Genomic DNA, 19,413 nt, shown 5'->3' with positions numbered 1-19,413 from the left:
ATTAGCAGCCTGTGCCGGGCTGGGGCCCCCATAGAGGTGGCTGCTTGGCCTGGGACAGGGAGACTGGGGATGGAGGTGGTCAGAGGTGACTTCCTTCAAGAAATGGCAGCCAGGTGGGGGACATGATTCAGAGACCTCCAGTGCCTCCTCAACCCCTGTGGGGAACTTCCGTGGTCCACACCTCACTTGCCCTCCAGAGGTTCTTACTCAGATGCCTAGGGAGTTGCAGCTGGGCTACCGAATCATCCTCATCACCCACCCCCCATCTCCATCCCTGACTGCCCTGAAAGCTGCCTGCGTGGCATGGTCACTGCCATCAGGGAATCTCACACCCGAGCTGTCCTCAGAGCCACCTTGCACTGACTCCCGGAAACTACCACTCTGAACTTCTCTTTCTTGCCACATTGCCTGCGGGGGACCCAATGTCCCCTCAGTGTCCTCACTGCCCACACTGTAACGTCCCAGTGTCCTCAATGTCCCAGCATCCTCACTGTCCTCAGTCCTCACTCTCCAGTGTCCTCACTGTCCCAGTGTTCTCACTCCCCACAGTGCGGTCACTGTCTTTCGAGTTCTTCTGAGCCCTCCCACTTGTACTACTGTGAAGTCAGCGGCCAGGGAGTTCACTTGCTGACCTTGTACTTGTCAGGTTATGTCGGGTGTATGAAAATGTCATACGTTTCTGCCCCCCTTGAACCACCTCTCACCCCGGCAGCTTTTTCTGGGTTGGGGAGGCGCATAATTCCGGGTCTCGTGGTGCAGAGGCCGGTCAGATGCGGAGCAGGGTTTATTCGCACTGGAGATGGTGTGGGGACTGGGCGGGTCCGGGCGCCGGTTCGCCCCGGGCCGGCTCTGCGGCCGTAGGGCCCGCAACCCGGACGGCATGCTGGCGTGTCTGGGGGATTGTACGAGCGGAGGACGCGCACGGGGTGGGGCCGATCGGGGGAGCCAGCCGCGCTACTCAGCGTCCTCGCTCGGCTCTGGCTCCGGCTCCGGCTCCGCCGCCAGCGGGGAGGTCAGCGGGGTGCTCAGCAACCACCTGCTCGCGGCCTGGGCGCGCAGCCTCCGCAGGCGGCACAGCAGCAGCGCCAGCAGCAGCGCGTGCAGCAGCCCGAGGCCGAGCAGCAAGAGCTGCGCCGCCAGGGCCCCGCGGCAGAGCTCGCCGGGCGGGCAGGCGGCGCGCAGCTCGTCCTCCGCGAGGTAGGGCAGCACGCGGCCGCGCAGCGCGGGGGGCGCGGCGCAGCGCAGGTCGCGGTAGGGCTCGAGCTCGATCCGGCCGGCCAGCCAGGCGCGCAGCGGCACCAGGTGGCAGTCGCAGCGCCAGGGGTTGGCGTCCAGGTACGCGGCGCGCAGCACCGGCAGCGCGTCCAGGATCCCCGGCGGCAGCGCCGTCAGGTTGTTGCCCGTCAGCACCAGTTCGGTCGTGTTCAGTGGGAAGGCGGCCGGCAGCGAAGCCCACGTTAGCCCTCGGCGCCCGCAGTCCACGCGCGTACTCGCGCAGTGACACGGTGCGGGGCAGCCAGAGGCCAGGCGGCTGGGCGGCGCGAGCAGGAGGAGCAGCAGGCCCAGCGCCCCGCGCGGCCCTGGAACGGAAGCGCGGGGGTGAGCCCGGCCCGCGGGGCCCTTGGAGCGCCCCCCATTGCCCGCACGCTTCTCCACCCCGACCGCCCCGCTCACTGGCCGGGGTCCCCTATAAATGTGACCCAAATCTCTTTCAATTACAGCCCCAAAGACCGACCGCCTCCCAACCCTAGTCTGCCCAGGGAGCAGCCCAGCCGGCCAGACCCCAGACTCACCGGAGCCCATGGTGAGAGGACGGCGGCCCAGGCTGCTCTGGAGCGCGAGGCGCTGGCCGCGGAACCAGGCGATAAGGCCACCCCAACCCCTGCCGGGCCCCAGCGCGCCCGTCGAACCGACCACAGCGCGCCGCCCGGCCAGAAATAACCGCGAGGCCGAGCCGGCAGCGCGGATAAGAGTGCTATCACAGCCAGGCCCCGGCGACCGCACTTCCGCCCTGCTCGCTCCCAGGGGCGCATGGAGCACTCAGACACCCTCTGCGACGTTCACCAATATTGTTCTCCTGTCACCAGGACAGGACGCAACATTCACAACTAAACAAACTGGAGAATGGGGCTTGAGGGGCAGGGGTCATGCGGGTGGAGGGATGGGGGTGCCAAGGGCTCCGGAACCCGGGGCAACAGTGCTGCTGGGGAGAACAGATCGCCAGCGACAGGCGGGGAAGGAGGTGGCCAGGCTGCCCACCACCCACTGCTCCTGGAGCCTTGAGGCCGGGCCAAGGCCATGGGGGATGGGGGCGGGCCTTCACAGGTGTCCCATCCTCCATTGCTCTCCCCAGCAGCCGGATGGTCTCCTTAGTTCTGGAGGAATCCTAATTGCTTCAGCTGCCTGATCTGCCCCCAAAGCTACCTGGTGAGGGGGTGAAGAGGTAAGAAGGACCCAGCCCACCTCGGCACAAAGTGAGGGCTCCAAGTCCATTCTGCAGCATTGGGTGGGGGAACAAGCCTGGGGTCTCAAGGATCTGCTCCTATGTTCTGCCTTGGTTTACCTACTCCTCTGGGTAGGGCATGGAGTCTGAGTGCTGTGACCTTCCTGGTTGGGGGAAGATCTTAGAAGTCACCACCCGACTTAGCTCCTGCTTCCCCAAGGCCAGAGAGGGCTGGTTGTGGGGGCTGTGATCCAGGCCCCTTGAAGCAGATACAAACGAGGGGAGAGGCTGATGCTGAGAATAAATTAGGGTTGGCTGGGGGCTGAGGCCCCGCGTCTCTGGGTCAGGTCAGGAACAGTGGGGAAAGACAGGTCCAGGTCTGGGCCATTGCGGGGTTGGGATTGTGTCCAGGCCTGTTGGAGATCCAGATGAATCCGGGTCGAGTCCAAGCCAGTTGGGGTCCAGGGATGGGAAGGGCAAGCTGGAGAACTGGCAGTATATCCATGGCAACGGGGGTCTGGGGCGAGGTCACTGGTCCTGCATTTGCTGCTTCATTTTCTGCAGCATCTCCTGCATGCGCCTCAGCTGGGGGGCGGGGCAGAAACCAGAGAGTGGGGTGAGAAATATGATGGTAAGGGCCTGGCTCTGGCCCCACCCCCAGCCCTGGCTCCTCCCCTGCCGCCTGCGAACCTCCTCATCCTTCATCCTGATGAGCTTCTCCGTCTCGGCGTCGGGGGTGGGCAGGGGCAGGATGGGGATGGGGCTCTCCATGCGGCTGTCCTGGGTCAGCTTGCTGCAGGGTGGACATGAGGGACAGGGCTGTTGGGGGCTGACCCCGACACCACCAAAGCCCGGGCTCCCACACCTCTGGGCGGGTCAGGTGTGTACGGGTCGGGCGGGGAGCGCACCTGGTCATCTGCTGGATGCAGTGCGCGCGGTAGTTCTCGTAGTGCACGTCGCACGTCACGTCCTTGAGGTCGTGCATGTGGGTGCGGATCAGCATGTTGCGAAGTTTCACGAAATCGCAGTGCGCCTGGTTCTCCACTGCGGGCGGGGGCGGGCAGTGGGTGGGGCGCTGCCCCAGAGGAACCTTCCCACCCAAAAGGCTGTGCCCCAGGCCTCAACTCACCCTCCACGATCCCCCAGGGGTACAGTCGTCCCCGGACCCGCTGGCCCTTGGCCTCCACCACCGTGTTGCTGCCGATAACAGCGAAGGGTGCACTCTCCTGGGGGGGGGGCAGGTGTAAGGGCTCACACCCAGTTAGCAGGGGTGTGGGGTCAGTGGTGGCAGAGGGACGTGGGCGCTCAGCACCTGGTCGGCCCCTCCAGCATCACCAACCACAACCTCTCCCTAAGGAGAGCCTGCAGCCCCCACCTCTGGCGTCTCTGTTGCCAGCTGAAGCTGGAGCTGGTGTAGCTGACACCTCAGGGCTTTTGCCAGGGGCTGTGCTCAGCCACATGTCCTGCCTTCCCAAAACCCTCCGCATGAGCCGTTCCATCTAGTGCCTGCCCTTCCCCACCCAAGAGCTGACCCTCCTGTTAGTGACGCCCTTGCAGAGTCTGGGGTGAAGGGCCCACACTGCTTCCAGCCCAGTGGCCACCTGTCTCTGGCTTGGACTTGCCATCACCACTCTAGGCCTGGGGCACTCAAAGCCACCACCTCCAGCTCAGGATTCTGGGCACAAGGCTTGTGGCCACTGGGCCAGGCCCTTCTGCTGGTGAAGCAGGGAAGGGGGCTGAGAGCAAGGCCAGGGTGGGGACCTGGCCAGCAGCTGTGCCTTTGGGTCCTGACAAGCGCTCCATGACCCATGAACTATGCGGGCCCAAACTACACAAGCCAGTGGGGAACCTGGGAAGCCCCAGCCCCAGCCCCAGCCCCAGCCCCAGCCCCAGGGGAAGGGACTTCACTGCTGGACGAGAGGCCCTTGCCCAAGAGATCAGACCTAGGTGATGAGTCCTCTCCCTGGCCTGGCATAAACTGGTCTCTGGGCCCCTCCCCGCCCAGCATGCTGCACACTCACCTTCAGTTCTCGATCCTGCTGCTTGAAGTCCTCATCTTCATCTGAGTCACACTCAGGAAACTGGTACACGTGGATCCCAAACTTGTCGATCTCCTCCCGGATCTGCAGCGGGCGAGGGCCATCAGGTTAGGGGCCAGCACCCGGGCAGTACCCCCGTGCCCCCCCAGAGTCTGGCTGGGCCACTGCCACAGAGGCTCACCCGCTCCTTCAGCTTCCGGATCTCACTGGGGACGAGACAGTCCGCTTTGGCGATGAGGGGCACGATGTTCACCTTCTCGTGCAAGGCTTTCATGAAGCCCACATCCACGGGCCGCAGCCTGTGGAGAGCAGCCAGGGTGGTGGAGCATGCGTGGGGCAGAGGCAGTGGGAGGAGGGCACGGTGCAGGGGGCAGGTGGCCACCGGCACCGGCTGGCCCGAGGACAGCCACGTACCCATGCCCAGCCACGTACCCATGCCCAAAAGGGGAGATGAAGTACAGGCAGCAGTGCACTCGGTTGTCTTGGATGTTCTTGCGGTTGAGGCCGCTCTCGTCCCGGAAATACTGTTCAAACTGCTGGTCCACGTAGTCAGTGATGGGCTTCCAGCTGGGGGCAGGGGTGCATGAAGCCAGGCCGAGGGGCGGGGGGCCGGGAGGCTGGGACACCCGGGCAGGCCCTCCTTACCACTCAGAGTTGTTGACGGCGTCCCCGAAGCCCGGCGTGTCCACAATGGTGAGTTTCAACTTGACCCCCTTCTCCTCAATGTCCACAGTGTGCTTCAGGATCTCCACTGTCTGGCTGATGCGCTCTGGGGAAGGGGGCAGGGGGCAGGGAGAGCACTGTTTGGAGCGGCCTCTGTGGCCCTCACTCCTACCCCAGGCAGCCGGGATGCTTGTCCTCATCCACCCTAGTTTTTCAGGCCTGGCCACATAGCCCATCTGTGGTCTGGACCCTGAACAGGAGACCCACACTTTGGGGACAGAGGGCAGGGCTAGACCTGGAAGGCGCCCCTGGAAAGGTCACACAGTAGGGGATGGTGGCCAGCGCCAGGGCCACATGGGACCCACTCACCCTCCGCACTGAGCAGCTTCCGCTCCTTGTACAGGTCGGTCAGGAAGAGGCTGTGAACCAGCGTGGACTTCCCCAAGCCTGACTCCCCTGCCCAGGGGTGCAGTGAGCGAGTCAGGTTAAGTCTGAGGCCCTTGAGACAGAGCCTGGCCGCCAGTGCCCCACCCGCCCTCCTTGGGTGCCAGCCCACTCACCTGCCACCATGAGCGTGAAGTCGAAGCCCTTCTTCACAGACTTACGGTGCACCTGGTTGGGCAGCGTGGCGAAGCCCACGTACTGCTTGTCAATGTCCTGGGTGGGAGAGGGGCGGGTCAGGAGCATGCTGCAGTTCCTGGGGCAGCCAGTGCCCCGTCCCCTACCCAGCTCAGGCCAGGGGGCAGCAGAGGGCAGAGCCCCCAGGGTGGGGCATCTCAACAGCAGAAATGGGTGGGGGCCCGGCCAAGGCCTAGAGGTGGCGGCGGGTGGGGGTGGAGACACCCTGGAGGGCTTTGCAGGAGCACGTGGAGTGGGATGCCAGGCATAGCACACGAGGCCGTGTCCTCCCTTCCGTGGTGTACAGAGGACACCAGGACCCAGACCCCTCAGATGCACCCAAGGCCCTCATAGGCTGGAGAAGCCCCCGCCTCAATACTCACCCCTCCGGAGTGTACCGGGTGGGAGGCCCCGTCTGGCCCCGATCCAGCCGCGGGGGTGGCTGGCTGCGGCGACGGCGGCGCAGAGGCTATTTATAGAAATCGGCGCCAAGCCTCCTACTGCCTCCGAGGCCCACCCTGAGGACCCTGGCCCTGCGGCCCCAGTCGTGTCCCCAGCCCAAGGGCCTGGGGCAGGCACACAACTGACCCATCTTCCGCTCCCCTCTCCACACACACCTTGAGCCGCCTCTGGGCCTGAGTCCGTGGTGACAGCAGCTGCTCCACCAGGCGGTCCTGGGGTGCTGCCAGCGAGTCCATCGCTGCGACCCTGCCCGCTGCGCTGGGGCCCAGACTGCGATGGGCGGTCAGGCGTGCGCGAGGGGCTCGCGCGCTGTGCTGCCCCGAGGCCCCGTTGTCGCCCCCGGGGTTACAGGTTAGAACCGGGGCCCAGAGAGGGTGGCGCTCACGCGGTGCCGCGACCAGAGGCCACCAAGCCGCTCGTCCAGCCCCAGGCAGCCCAGCCCCGGCACAGGCGGGGCCTCGCACCGAAGGGGACGGAAGGGAGCGCTCGGTCGCTGGGAGACAGTCGCCTAGAAATTGGGCCGCGCAGGCGGAGCTACCGGAGCGGAGGAGGGCAGGGCCGAGCTCGGCAGGGCGGGCGGCTGCGCGCGGGGAGCGGCGCAGCTCAGTCCGTCAGTCCCCAGACTGCACAGCCGGGTGGGCGGGGGGCCGGGTCTGCGCTGCAGCGTCCCGCCCGCCAGAGGGCGCCAGAGGGCGCCCCCGACCTATGCGCACGCACGCGGGAGCCCGCTGGGCCCGTTGTCGCCCGCGCCCGCTGCGATGTCCTGGCGAAGCCCCCAACTACCCACAGATATGCTCCTCCCTTGACTGCCTGCCCCGCGTGTGCGCGCGTACGTTTGGGGAATTCTTACTGCCGTGGCTTGGAGACAAGTGGGGGACTTATGAGGGCAGAGCCCACCTCCGCACCCAGGCCCAAAGAGGCTTACGTTGCCGGGGAGGGGGCGGTCAGAGCACTGGATGCCCACCCTCCCACTGCCACCCCTGCACGCTTGGAAGCTGCAGCCAGTGCGCAGCTCCACAAACCTGCCTGCCACCCCTGCGCTGCCACCTCTGCTCCCAGACAGCCCCAAACAGCAGAGGTAGGGGGAGCTGGAGTGGGCCCCTCTCCAGGGGGCTTCCCTCTGAGTATCCCCCTGCTCTCACCCACAGGACTGGGCAACGCCGGGCCTGGAGAGCTCAAGCCAGCTCAGCACTCACCCCTATGCAGCCACCCAGGGACCACAGGGGTCTCTTGAGTCACCAAACCCTCCCTTGCCCACCCTGCCTTCAGGACGCCACCAGAATCTGACCAAGCCAGCGCCAGCGGGGTGGAAGGAAGGCCTGGAAAGGAGATGGGAGTATGAAGAGGCGTGCCCTGGGCTGTGTGTGTCAGTATGGATGGGAGGCCCCTCAGCTCTCCCCCCACCCAGCCCTTCCTTCTTGGCTCCCCAATTAAGAGGCCTCTGTCCCCCTGTCCAGGCTCCTGCTGCTGCAGTGGAGCCTGGAGGCCGCTGGCACCTGGGGAGGAAGGGTGGGCCCACAGCTGGGAACAGGGGAGCCTTTCATCCGAGTGGAGGGTGGCAGTGGGGGGGGCCACTGGCCCCAGCTCCCCCAGCCTGTCCCCCGGCCCTTGCTCTAAGAAAGTGTCCAGCCTGGCCCTGGCCCTCTGAAGGAGGCTTCTGGGCTGGGTCCCACCCAGCCTCCACTCTGGGCTGGGTCCCATCCTGCCTCCACCCCACCTCCACCCCCAGGTCCACTTTAGACATGGCCCCTGGCCAGGTTCCCACTGGGACAGGCTGGCATCTCCAGGAATCTCCAGGAGGACAGCCCGAGCCGGGCCCCAGCATCCCCCAGCCTGGTGCCTGGTAAGGCTTGCTGCCCCTAGACTGCCTCAGTTTCCCCACCAGAAAGACAAAGCCTCTGGGGAGGCCCAGGTCAGGAGGACAAGATCAGCTCCTGGCCAGCCTGCCCGTCTCCTGACCTTGACCAGACAGGGTCTGTGGATTTCCTGAGGTCCCCAAGGAAGGGGCCCTGCCACCCCCTTTCTCTGGCCCCCAGGGCACAACAAATAGTCCTCAGGACTTCTGGAGCCATGGACGTGGCTGCACCCACCTCCTCCCAGCTCCCCTGGTCCCTGACACTGTAGAGGCATTTCCATTCTTAGAAGCACCCATAGCGGCTCAGGAAGCAGCCACCAGAGCCCATGGAGCCCCCGTCACTGCCTGAGGTGGAGTGGGGGTCAGGGGAGGGGGCACAGAGGGCCACCAGAGCCCTCCCCAGTGCCCGAGATGGGGCAGGCACAGAGGGGGCCCACAGAGCTCCCCTGCCCCCTTTTCCAGGGTGTGGACAGGCTGAGGCTCAGTAACACGGATGGACCAGTAAAGCTACTCCGTGTTCCTGACTCCCCAGAGACCCGCAGGAGCCCGCCCCAAACACCTGGCTCCCCGGCCCTGCTCCCAGGGGGGCCCCCCACACCCTGTCCACATAATGCCTCTCCCCCTTGTGCTGGGGGCAGGGGATGGGTGAGGCTGGTCTTAGCTGATCTCAAGGCTGGGGAGACACAGGTCCGAAGGGGCTCACACTTCCGCAGGGGGGGTCTCTGTTGTCAAGTGGCAGCTGCGGGGGCCCAGTGACTCTGAGTGCCTGCAGGCCCCAGAGAAGAGTGAGGGCTGGTCTTCCAGGCCTTCCCTCTTTCTCTCTCTCAAACAATAGCTGGCGGCAGGTCCCTGCATCTCCTCATTGTCTGGCCTGCCACGACTGGGAGGCAGCTCCTGGCCCAGGCTCCCCGGGGAGCCCCTCACTGGCAGGGTGAGGTTGACAGGGTCCCTCCCCATAAGCCTCACCCAGCCCAGGGCGGGAAATGTCTCTGCCAGGGGCCTGGCACTGGGCAGCCAGTGACTCCCAGCCCCTACCCCACCTGCAGAGCCACTCCTGGCCCGCCTGCCGCACCTGGACCAGGACTTCGGGGTTCCACCCAGCATCCACCCAGGGTGTGAACCCCCATCCCCGAAAAGGGCTGCCAACGCCATCCTGGTGCCAGAGTTGGGCCCTTCTTTTCTGCCCCAATCGTAGCCAAACTCAAGCCAGAGAAGCCCCAGCAGGGCTGCCCCAGAGCCTCCAGCTCGCCTGGCTACCCAACCCCCACCCCATCTCAGGGTCTCCCAGCTGTTTACAGCTGACCTCAGCTGGGTTCACAGTGGGTACTCAGGCCAGTTTCCCGTCTGGCTCTGCATTCTTGGAGGGTGGGATCCAGGCTGGCCTTTGGGAAACCTGTTTGTACCCCCTAGGTCTGAAGACCCATGCTGAACACCCGGGATGACTCAGACCAGGCCCTGGAGGCTCCCAGTCTGGGGAAGAGGCCTGGCCTCAGGTCAGCCCACTCATACTGGCTCATGGGGAGAGGAGGCATGAGATGGAGAGGAGTTGGGTGGGGTGGCCAGAGGCTCCCCTGTGGGGCTGCTCGCGGACTGGCCCTGGCTGGTGGACTCAGACCCCTCCCCCAGCCCGTGGCCTTCCATGACCATGGCCTCCCTCAAGACCCCCAGCACACGGCCACAGGCCAGGTCAGCAAGGAGCCGCGGGCGCTGGACCAGTGGGAGGGGGCACCCGGCCCATCCCCCATCTGGGGAGGGGCGCAAGGCAAGCGGTGAGGGTCAGCAGCCGGTCCCCAGGCACGGCGCTCACTCCTCCCCTCTGCTGCCCCAGGGCGGCAGCACTGCCCAGGCTGACAATCGGTTATCGGTTATCGCGACAGGGCGGGGTGACGGCCGGCGGGGGCGGGGTCGCGCCGGGGCGCCGCAGCGTTGGTGGCACAATGGGTGACAGCCGGCCCGGTGAGAGGCGGCGCACACGTACCTGCTTGTCCTCTGCGGGGTCGGGTCGGGTCGGGGGTCGGGTCAGGGTCGGGGTCCGGGCCGGCGGGCGGGGGAGAGACGAAGATACACGGTGAGAGGCGCGCGGGCGGCGGGGACAAAGGCGCGCGCGCGCGCGAGCGGGCGCCGGGCTCACCTGGGGTCGCCAGCTTGCTCTTGTACCGCAGGCCTGTACTCATGGTGGCCGCCGGGGGGGTGGGGGGGACGTGCACGCGGGCGGGGCGGCGACGAGCGGAGGCCGAGGCCGGGCTGCGGGGTGACCGGCCCCTCGGCGCCGCGGCCCGCCCCGCCCCGCCCGCGCGCCCGCCAGCCAATCGGCGTCCGCCGCGCCCACGCGCGACCCGGCGCGGCCAGCGGGGGCGGGGACCCAGGCGCCCCCGACCGCCTCCGCATCCGCCGCCCCGGGCGACGCCCTCGCCTCCCGCTGGCCGGCAGGGCGCCCGACCGATACCGCATGGATGGCCCCTGCCCACCTCCCCTTCCCCCTGCCCAGCCCCGGCCCACCCCTCTCCCCATCTCTCCAGGCCAGGGTCTGACTCTTTGGCCCTGGTGGGACCCCAGTCCATACCTGGCCTCTGGCCACCCGTACTGTGGCCCGACTGTAAAGCCGGCCTCGCGGGTCTCCCTCGTCATTACGGCCCCCTAAGCTGTGCTCCTCGAGGTTAGGGGATGCTCCTCCTCACCTTATCAGGATGGACGCGGGCGGTGCTGGCCTGGGGAGTCCTAGTCCTGGCCGAGGTAAGAAAGGAGATATCACTGTGGGGAAAGCCTGATGCCTGGCGGGGGCGTCCCCAGTCCCCCTCTTGTCACGGCTCAGTGCTCTGCACGCCTGCTCTGTAAGCAGGCACACCTGAGCAATGGTCCCCTTTTCCAGAATTACTGGTGCGGGATGAGCTGCATCCCGGACAGGACGGGCCTAACCTGAAGCCTGCTGCCCCCTACACCCACCTCTGCGTCCTCTGCTCTAGAGACCCAGGGGAAGACCTGCTACACCCTGCAAAGGGGTGTGGGAGGCAGCCGGGGCACTGGGAAGGAGGGGCCAGGGCCTGCACCCCACTTACTGGGAAGCTGAGGACTCGGAGTGGGAGCACCTCCTGGTCCTCCTCCCTGTCACACTCCCAGGTACCTCGGCCTGAACCACCCCCGAGAGCCCCAGGAGGCATGTCTGGAGCCTTGGGTCCCTCAGAAAGGGCAGTCAGGCCTGTGGTTACCAGCTCCCCAGGGGAGATGGCCTGCTGCACCGTCCATAGGCAGGAAGCCCTCGCCCTTGGGCGCCCCTCAGTCCCTCTGCTGGCCCGTAGGCTCCTCCATCTGTGATCTCTAGCACCTGGCCCAGAGTTGTCTCCCTCTAAGTAAGAAAGGTCACGTAAGCAGCACCGTTGCTCTGTCAAGCTCTGCGGCCCGCCCTGCTTCCTCTCTGCCTGGACCTCCGTCTAGGTGCAGCACTGTGCCGAGGAGGGGGACCCTCCACCACTCCAGCTCCTCATCCAGGCCTCGTGGCCAGATGCACTTGGAATTCAGAAATTTTCGTGTAACTTGTTCATTATGTGATACCTCCCTGGATCCTGGGGCTGCACCTGATAATCTAGGACCTTAAGATTTTTGTAGCAAAACCCAACTATTCACAAGACTGAAATAAAGAAAGACCACAGGAATGTACAGCAGTTTAGGGCGGGCCTCGCCATCAAGTTTTGAAAATCTTTGTTTCAGAGCTTTTGGGAATTTGGAATTGTAGATAAAGGAGTGAGGCCGGAGGGGATACTTGGAGCTCCAGGCAGGACTTCTGAGCCTTCATCAGCCCCAAGGGGCAGGGTGGGAACCCTGTCTCAGGGGACCTGGACATTTGCAAAATAGTTCACGTGGTCAGTGAAAAATGAGGCGTGGACATGCAGCACAGACTGACCCATGCAAGCCTGAGCTTGTGGGGATGCAGGAGAGACAGAAGCCTGTCCCCGATGGGGCAGACGTGTCCCTGAAAAGTGCAAGACAGCACTTAATGTCCTCGGATCAAGAGGAGGAGCTCCAGGCAGCTCTGGGTCTGGGGTTTGCACTCGGCCTTGCGGGGAGTGGACTTCAGGTTAAGGGGCCTCACTTGGCCAAATCACGAATTTTAGAACAATCCAGGAGATGGGGGACAAAAGGGGCAGGGTGCACCATGTAAACGGGGTCTTTTTTTTATTAAGGTAAGCTCACTTCAAGAGTATGTGCATGTACCGAGGTTATAGACCAGTGGTTCAGGCCCAGGAAAGAGGGCACCCCCTGTGAAATGTTTGAGGGTGGCCGCAGGCTGCTGGCCTGGAGGGGGCGGGGTCCACTCCGAGCCCTGGGGCAGTGGTCACCCACAGCCGTGAGTCCAGGGGACAGCTTGAATCCCACCACAGACGCTGAGGCTGCCCCTGACAGCTGAGTGACCTCTTATGACAGCATCACTGGCTCCACATGCAAAGGTGGGCCTGGGACACTTCTAAGGTCACTTCTGAGGTCAGGAAAGCAGGCCAAGGGCCCAGGCCAGCAGATTCTCTGGACGCCCCTCCAGTTCTGTCAGGCGGGATAGCGCAAGGCCTCTTCTGCTTTCTTGGGCCTGGACGCTGCCAACCAATGGCCGAGTGAAGCCCTTGCTTGGCCCCTGCCCGTCACGGCTCAGCCCAGTGGCCAGGCCACCGTCCTTCCCACTTCAGGGCTGTGTGGGAGGAAAGCTCCCCCCCAGTGGGGGCTGGGTCTGCGTCCTCTTATCTGGAAGTCTGTTCCAGATAAGGAGCATCTTATCTTAAGTAAGACGTTCCTGGGTAGGAAAAAAAATGCTACTTTTTAATTCATAAGAAAAAAGTTAATGAGTGAAAAAAAAAGCTACACCCAGAAAAATCTGTTCAAGCAACTTGGGCTACAAATAGCTTGATGCTTTTCAGAAAAAAAACACCTCTTTTTAGTTAGGAAATTCTCAAGAGGCTGCATTTAGCTGGTGCTGTGTCTCCCTCCCCAACGGCACAGACTCGTGGGCAGGTGTGGTCATACAGGACGGAGAAGGAAGAGCTTGTGCCTCCGTGTGAGCCACGGTGACAGTGACGGTGATGGTGGAAGTGCCAGGTTCAGGGGTGGAGTGGGGTGACAAAGTTCTGGAACGTTCAGTCCATCGGAGGCCAAGGATGAAGGCAGAGGCCGAGCTGGATGCAGCTTCGTCACCAGCACCCCTCATGAGGGGCTGGAGGGAAGGGCCTGTGGGTCACGCGGGTCCACGGAGGCCAGACCACATCCTCGAGGAAAGGGCCACACGGAGGAGGAGAAATACATGGCTCTTTAGGTGGACACAGAAGGGCCTTAGGGCAAAACAGAGTTAATCTGCTGAGAGACCTGCCTGATGCGCAGTGACAGCCTCACCCGCGTGTCTACATCAGGATCTGGCTTGGAGCCTCCAACCCTGCGTGGCTGAGACAGTGCCCCCGGGGCAGCCCCAGCAGTGGTGGAGGCCCACTCCCTGTCCCAGCATTGTGCGGGACCCTCTCAGCGGAGACGTCAGGGAGGCCCCAAACAAGCCTCCAGCCTGTGATTCACACAGCCCACTCCAACTAGTCTCTGGGTCACTCCTGAGACTCTGGCCGTTGGTGGGACCAGGGTGCAGGGCAGGCCTAGGTCAAGCTCAGTGTTGCTCAAGAGAAGGACCTATGGCTCTGGCTGTTGGAGGGTGGTTAGGTCAGCCCCGGCCACGGCCAGTACCCTCATGGTTTGTCCTTACCCACAACTTGACCAGCTCTGCCAGCCACACTGTCCTGGACACTGCCATGTGGTGTCCACCTGCTTCAGGCTTGGGCACTGTCCCCATCTGAGGCCCTTGCTGCTCAGTGTGCGAGGTTGGGGCCTGGGGAGCCCAGGCCAGAGCCAGATGGTCCTCCTCTTGCAGGGTCACTCCTGAGGGGACCCCCCATCCCTACTCCTACCTCCACTGACGGAGGGGAGCAGGGCACAGGGCGCCTTGCTGGCCTTCCACCTACACGGCCCTCTCTGGGCAGCCCCGGGAGTGGGCACTGTGCCTGCAAATAGACCATCAAGCAGGGTTCAGAGTGCAGGGGGGCTGCACTGGGACCTATGAGCCCAGCCCTTGCCCCGGAAAGGGATGTGACCTGCCCTGGATAAGGAGCCCTGTCCAACCCCAGCACCCTCTCACCCCTCCTTTGACTGCTTGTGGGCACTGCTCTCACGCCCCGTCCTTGTCTGTCTGCAGCCCTGGGTCAGCGTCCCTCCACACCCAGGCTCCCATGCTCGCCCCTTCCTCCTGGTACTGCCTACTGTGTCCTGCAGCCCCACGCTTCGAGTGCCCCCTGCCCAGACAGCCCTGCCTGTGGAGCTCTGGGGACACGTGTATGCTCTGGGGCAGTGGGAGGACATGTCTGTTCATCTCCCGTTACAACAGTGTAATGAAGAGGGTCCCATCCAGGGGAAGACGGGCCAATCAAATGGGCACAGAGTCCCAAGCAGCCGCGCCCAGCAGGAGGGCACCTCCTGCCCCATCACAACCTCCTCTGTGCTGCAGGGACAGAGCAGGCTTCCAAGTGGACAGACCCGCCGTCCACATCGTGTCCCCCATTCACTGGGCAGCTGGACTGAGGGACAAAGGACGCCTGTGCTTGGTGGCGGTGGGCCAGCCTGAGGACCCAGGAACCCAGAGCAGCAGCAGGCACCAAGTCCCTGGCGAGGGTCAGTGGGGGCCTCTGTCCCCTCCTGATGAGACACAGCCCTGGGAGAGGATGCCAACAGCAGGGGCCCTGAGCAGAGTGCATCTCAACAAGGAGGGGCTGCCCAAACATGTGTCCACGGGGCCCTCTGAAGGGATGCCCTTGGGGGTGCAGGGGGCTGGCCAGGGCCTCCCTGTGACCGTGTGCTGCACCTGACTGTCCTCGCTGCAGTTCTGGGTTTCACAAGCAGCAGAGGTGGAGACCTGAAATGGTGCCTACGTGGAGATGCTTCCAGAGGCACTCGTGCATTTAAAAATCCGAGGGGAGCACAGGCTTGGGGAAGGCAGAACGGGCCAGAGCAGGAGCTCTGGTGACCTAGATCCAGAGGCAGCCAGCCAGGCAGCGCCCTCCCCCTACCCCCGTGACAGCCTCTTTGCGCCAGGGGAGGCCGAGTGTTGGGGTTCCTGAGGCTGGCTCCAGCTCCCCACTGCATCCTGGCCCTGGGCTTGTCATGTGATCATCGGGCCAGAGACAGGTCAGAAAATCCCCCGGGAGTAAACCAATGGACCCAGCGAGGGCTCCAGCTCCCAGCCTCAGCCACAGCATCCCACCCTGGGCACACTGGCAGCAGCACCCCAGCTACTCAGTGGGGATGGGAGGCAGCGGAGAGGGCAGGGACTTGGGGTCTCAGCTCATTCCTTGCCACGGTCCTCTCCACACCCCTTGTTTGGGCTGCTGGCTGCTGGGGATTCCTCTGCAGCTCTGCCTACCCCTGGTGCACATTGCTGAGGCTGTACAGCTGCTCCAAGCCACGGGGAACCACTGTTGGGGTCCCCCTCTAGATGGGGTAGCGTCAGGAACCCCAGAACCTCAAGTCACCGAACGGCAAGGGTAGGCACTGGCTCGGCGGCCAAGTCTGAGCGCTTCTGGCCAGCATCCCACCAGGGCTGGCTGAGGACTCCTGACCCACATCACCCCCAGCTCTGCACCTTGCCTGCACGCTCAGCCTCCCTGGGTCCAGGCTGGCCTTGGGCCATCTTCAGAGAACTTTCTGGGAGCCACGAAACCTACTCTACCCACACTGCTCACTCTCAGGCCCCCGTCCTGCTGAGCCCAGGCACTGCTTCCTCTCCCCTTGCTCTGCAGGCACCTCTCCCTACCTCCTCTTCCAGACTCATCTCGCACCCCCCCCCCATTCTCCAGCTTGACCGGGGAGCCCCACGGAGGGCCCTGCTCACCCCCAGCACCCTGGCACCCAGGCACTCCCAGGAGCCGGCCCACAGCAAGGGGGCAATGGGGTGTTCACAGACAGGAAGGCCTGGGCTCAGACTTTGTCAGACACCACGGCCTGACCAGGGACCGGGTTTAAGGGAGGAATGTGCGCAGGGCCTACCGGAACCAAGGGAGGAGGCCCCTGCGACAAGGGCCAGGGAGGTGGCGGATGCTGAGGGGCCGACAGTACTGATCTTGGTGCTGGAGTGGTGAGCAGGGAAGGCCTTCCAGGCCTTTCAGTAAAACAAGGTGATTGCAGAGGGAGGATGGCAAACAGGAAGCAAGGTATTGTGGCTGGTGGGGTGGTGTGGGGACGGCCCCAGCATGCTGGGAGCCAGGAGTGGAAGGGACCAGACACACCCAGAATCCTGGGTACCAGCAGGAGCTTCTGGGCCCAGCAACTCCAGTCCCAGTGCGCTGCCATTTTTGTGTTCTTGTTTGTTTGTTTTCTACTGTTGAGTTTTGAGACTTCTTTGTTTATTCTGGTTACTAGTCCTTTGCTGCACATGTCGTTTGCAAATATTTCCTCCCAGTCTGCATCTTGTCTTTTCATTCTTTTAACGGGGGTCTTTCTCTGAGTAAAAGTTTTAAATTTTGCTGGAGTCCAATTTATCAGTTTTTCTTTTTATGGCTCATTCTTTTGAAGTATAAGAATTTGTTGCTTAGCCCTAAATCCTGAAGATTTTCTCTTTTGTTTTTTTTCCCTAAAATTTTTAGTTTTACATTTTAAATTTAAGGTCATGATTTTGAGTCAATTTTTGTATAAGGTAAAAGCTTTAGGTTGGGGTTTTGTTTGCCTGGGAACGTCCACTTGCTCCCACAACATGTGTTGCATCCTTCCCTCACTGGATTGAGTTTGAACTTTTGTCAAAAATCAGTTGTGGCAGGGAGGGTATAGCTCAAGTGGCAGAGTGTCTGCTTAGTACACACGAGGTCCTGGGTTCAATCCCCAGTACCACCTCCAAAAATAAATAAACCTAGCTACCTCCCCCCATCTCCACCAAAATAAAATAATTTTAAAATACAATAATAAATTAAAAAAAAAAAAAAGAAGAGTCAGTTCTCCCCTCCCTCCCTCTCTCCCCTCCCCACTTCTCTTAAAAAAAAAATCAGCTGGGCATGTGGACCTGTTCCTGGATCCCCTGTCTCATGGCCTAATGTCTAACCCTCCAGCACTGTGTGCTGAAAAAATTTTACTTTCCCCATCGAATTGCCATGACACCCTAGATGAAAATCAAGATTCTGGCAACAGTGTGGATCCTTCTGTGCTCTCGTCTGTTCTGAAATGATTACCTAATGTTGCATAACAATTAAAAACCGAGTGACTTAAAATATCAATTCAGTCATTTTTAAGTCTGTCGTCGTTTCTGGGGGTCAGAAACTCAGCAGGGCTCCACTGGGCAGTCCGTGTGATTTCAGGCAGTGTCTGGAGATGGAGCAGCTGGCTGGGCGCCTCCCTTTCCATGAAGTCTCTGGTTCTTCACATCATATCTGCAGGGGAGCCAGCCCGGTATCCTGAGGGCACGAGGCCTCCAGCACCCAGGTCTGGTCCTCATGAACTGGCCGCAGAAGTTCTGCAGCCTCCTTTGTGCAGTAACCTGTGGCTGATGAGACTGGAGAGGGTCACTTACATTCAAGGGGGCGTATAAGGTTCTGAAAGAACATGTAGGCTGACATCAACAAGCCCGTCTTTGAAAAATATTGTCTGTAAAACCTAAGCAATCTTTCTTTGGCCAATCCTTTCTCTCTGTCCATAGCCTGGGTTACCTATACTGACCTGTCTCTGGCCAGCAGTAGGGGTGGACGGGGGCAGGGGGTGGGGAGGCTCCCCATCGAGGTGAGTAACACTGAGGCCTGCAGGCACGGTGGGAGAAGTGGCTGTCTGAGGCATGTGACCAGGGTCTACTGCTGCAGGCGTGGTGAGGGAGGGGTGGGGCCTGCTGACCGCCACGGGCCTCGGAGACATCATGCTGGGTGTGCGTCCCGGGGGCTGATGAGGCCTGCAGGGTGGGCGGGCAGCGGGGCGCGGGGACAGAGGAGGCCAGCCCAGCCCGCGGCCCCACGGCTCTGACTCAGGAAGAAAGGCCCCGCACACGTGTTTGAGTTGGCAGGGTTCACGTGGAGGACATCGGAGCTGAGCGCGGTCGTCTCGGGCTCGGGGAGGCGCTGAGTGAGAAAGCGCGCTCCGTCCGGCCGCCACTCCCCGCCTGACCGCTGGGGACTGGCCTGCGCTGCTGGGGCAGCCGTGGAGGGGACACAAGGCTGTGTTTCACAGGCTGTCTCCAAGGCGTCCACCTGCCCCCACGCCCTCACCAGCCTACAGTCTGTGACCGTCTCAGTGTTTTTCCTGCGCTGACAACCCCCCTTCCCAACTCCAGGATCCAAGGAGACCCTTCAGCAGCCGCTTCTGGGGGGAAGGGTCAAGTGCCTGACCCTCCCCAAAGAGGCTGCGCAGCAAACTCCTGGCATCTTGGGTTCATCCCGGGCCTGGGGGAGTGGGTCTGGGACCACCAGCCTCTCCCATCAGGGCTCCGCCTTCTCCACCTCCCACCACTTGGGCCTGGGCCTCTGCTCGCCCAGGACGTCTCTTGGTCTTTGCTTTCATTTGCTGCAGTGCAGGCAGCGGGGAGGCCTGGCCATGGCTGGAGCCTGTGAAGGGGGCTGCAGGCCCCAGCTCGGGGAAGGATGCTGCCTCAAGGCGTCTGTGGCAGTCCCGTGGGCCCCGCACGCCAGACTGCCCACAAGGGGCCTGCCCCACCTTCCTGCTGAAGCCTGACATAGCCGCCCACCAGCAGCTCAAATAAAAACTTCAGGTCACATTCCTAGTGCCCCTTCCCCGCTCCCACCACATCCCGGGTGGCTCCTTCTCCGGAACTGCCTTCCCAGCTCCTCACTTGGCTGTCACCCCTGGAGCAGCGAGCTGGGCTGCTGTGACAAGCTTCACGGCCCCGCGGCTTCAACAGTGGGGGTCTATTTCCTTCCAGTTTGGAGGCTGGAAGTCTGAGACTAAGGCAGTGTCGGTGGGCTGCCTCCTCCCGAGGCCTCACTCCTTGGAGTGGATGCTATCATCTCCCGTGTCCCCATGTGGCTGTCCCTCTGTGTATGTCTGTGTCCTGATCTCCTCCTCTTACAAGGACACCAGTCCTATGGAGTCAGGGCCACTCTTTTCACCATACTGACCTCTTTGAAGGCCCATCTCCAATCACAGCCATGTCCTGAGGCGCTGGGGTTGGGGCCTGTACATCTGAATGTGGGGGACGCAGTTCAGTCCCTGACACCACCCACCGCCACCCTCGTCTGCACCAGCTCAGCTCAGCTCCGGCCTGGCCCACACTAGCCTCCACCTGCCCACCACGGGGACTCTGCGGAATCCCACATTCAGGCCTCGGCTCCACCCCT

The 19,413-nt window shown here is 62.8% G+C and overlaps 2 protein-coding genes across 4 annotated transcripts; both read right to left on the bottom strand.

Moving 5' to 3' along the window:
- Positions 1-761: 761 nt before the first annotated feature.
- GP1BB (glycoprotein Ib platelet subunit beta) lies at positions 762-1,927 on the bottom strand. The gene is made up of 2 exons (XM_074355979.1): positions 1,794-1,927; positions 762-1,580 (listed from the first exon to the last, which is right to left on the bottom strand). The coding sequence occupies exons 1-2, from the start codon at positions 1,801-1,803 to the stop codon at positions 955-957; spliced, it is 636 nt and encodes a 211-aa protein (XP_074212080.1). The 5' UTR covers positions 1,804-1,927; the 3' UTR covers positions 762-954.
- Positions 1,928-2,055: 128 nt separating this feature from the next.
- SEPTIN5 (septin 5) lies at positions 2,056-10,269 on the bottom strand. 3 transcript variants are annotated; one of them, XM_074355977.1, is made up of 12 exons: positions 10,212-10,269; positions 10,059-10,069; positions 5,706-5,802; positions 5,515-5,601; positions 5,128-5,251; positions 4,915-5,049; positions 4,664-4,781; positions 4,465-4,566; positions 3,573-3,669; positions 3,352-3,487; positions 3,134-3,236; positions 2,056-3,028 (listed from the first exon to the last, which is right to left on the bottom strand). In XM_074355977.1, the coding sequence occupies exons 1-12, from the start codon at positions 10,252-10,254 to the stop codon at positions 2,972-2,974; spliced, it is 1,110 nt and encodes a 369-aa protein (XP_074212078.1). In that variant the 5' UTR covers positions 10,255-10,269; the 3' UTR covers positions 2,056-2,971. The 3 variants fall into 3 exon arrangements, with proteins under 3 accessions (XP_074212078.1, XP_010955260.2, XP_074212079.1); XM_010956958.3 differs by lacking the exons at positions 10,059-10,069; positions 10,212-10,269 and adding an exon at positions 6,381-6,827; XM_074355978.1 differs by lacking the exons at positions 10,059-10,069; positions 10,212-10,269 and adding an exon at positions 6,147-6,517.
- Between the last annotated feature and the right edge of the window lie 9,144 nt (positions 10,270-19,413).

The sequence above is a fragment of the Camelus bactrianus genome, chromosome 32, assembly GCF_048773025.1.
Source record: "Camelus bactrianus isolate YW-2024 breed Bactrian camel chromosome 32, ASM4877302v1, whole genome shotgun sequence".
NCBI classification, from domain to species: Eukaryota; Metazoa; Chordata; class Mammalia; order Artiodactyla; family Camelidae; genus Camelus; species Camelus bactrianus.
Note: the sequence above shows the minus strand (reverse complement) of the source record. Positions and strands in the feature narration are given on the sequence as shown.

Bases quoted from the DNA above. Each gene is read 5' to 3' on its own strand.
- SEPTIN5 (XM_010956958.3), bottom strand. From the start codon at position 6,461: ATGGACTCGCTGGCAGCACCCCAGGACCGCCTGGTGGAGCAGCTGCTG. The intron at 3,488-3,572 runs GTGAGTTGAGGC...CCCCGCCCGCAG, and splicing joins CCCCTGGGGGATCGTGGAGG to TGGAGAACCAGGCGCACTGC. The intron at 3,237-3,351 runs GTGCGCTCCCCG...TCCACCCTGCAG, and splicing joins TGCATCCAGCAGATGACCAG to CAAGCTGACCCAGGACAGCC.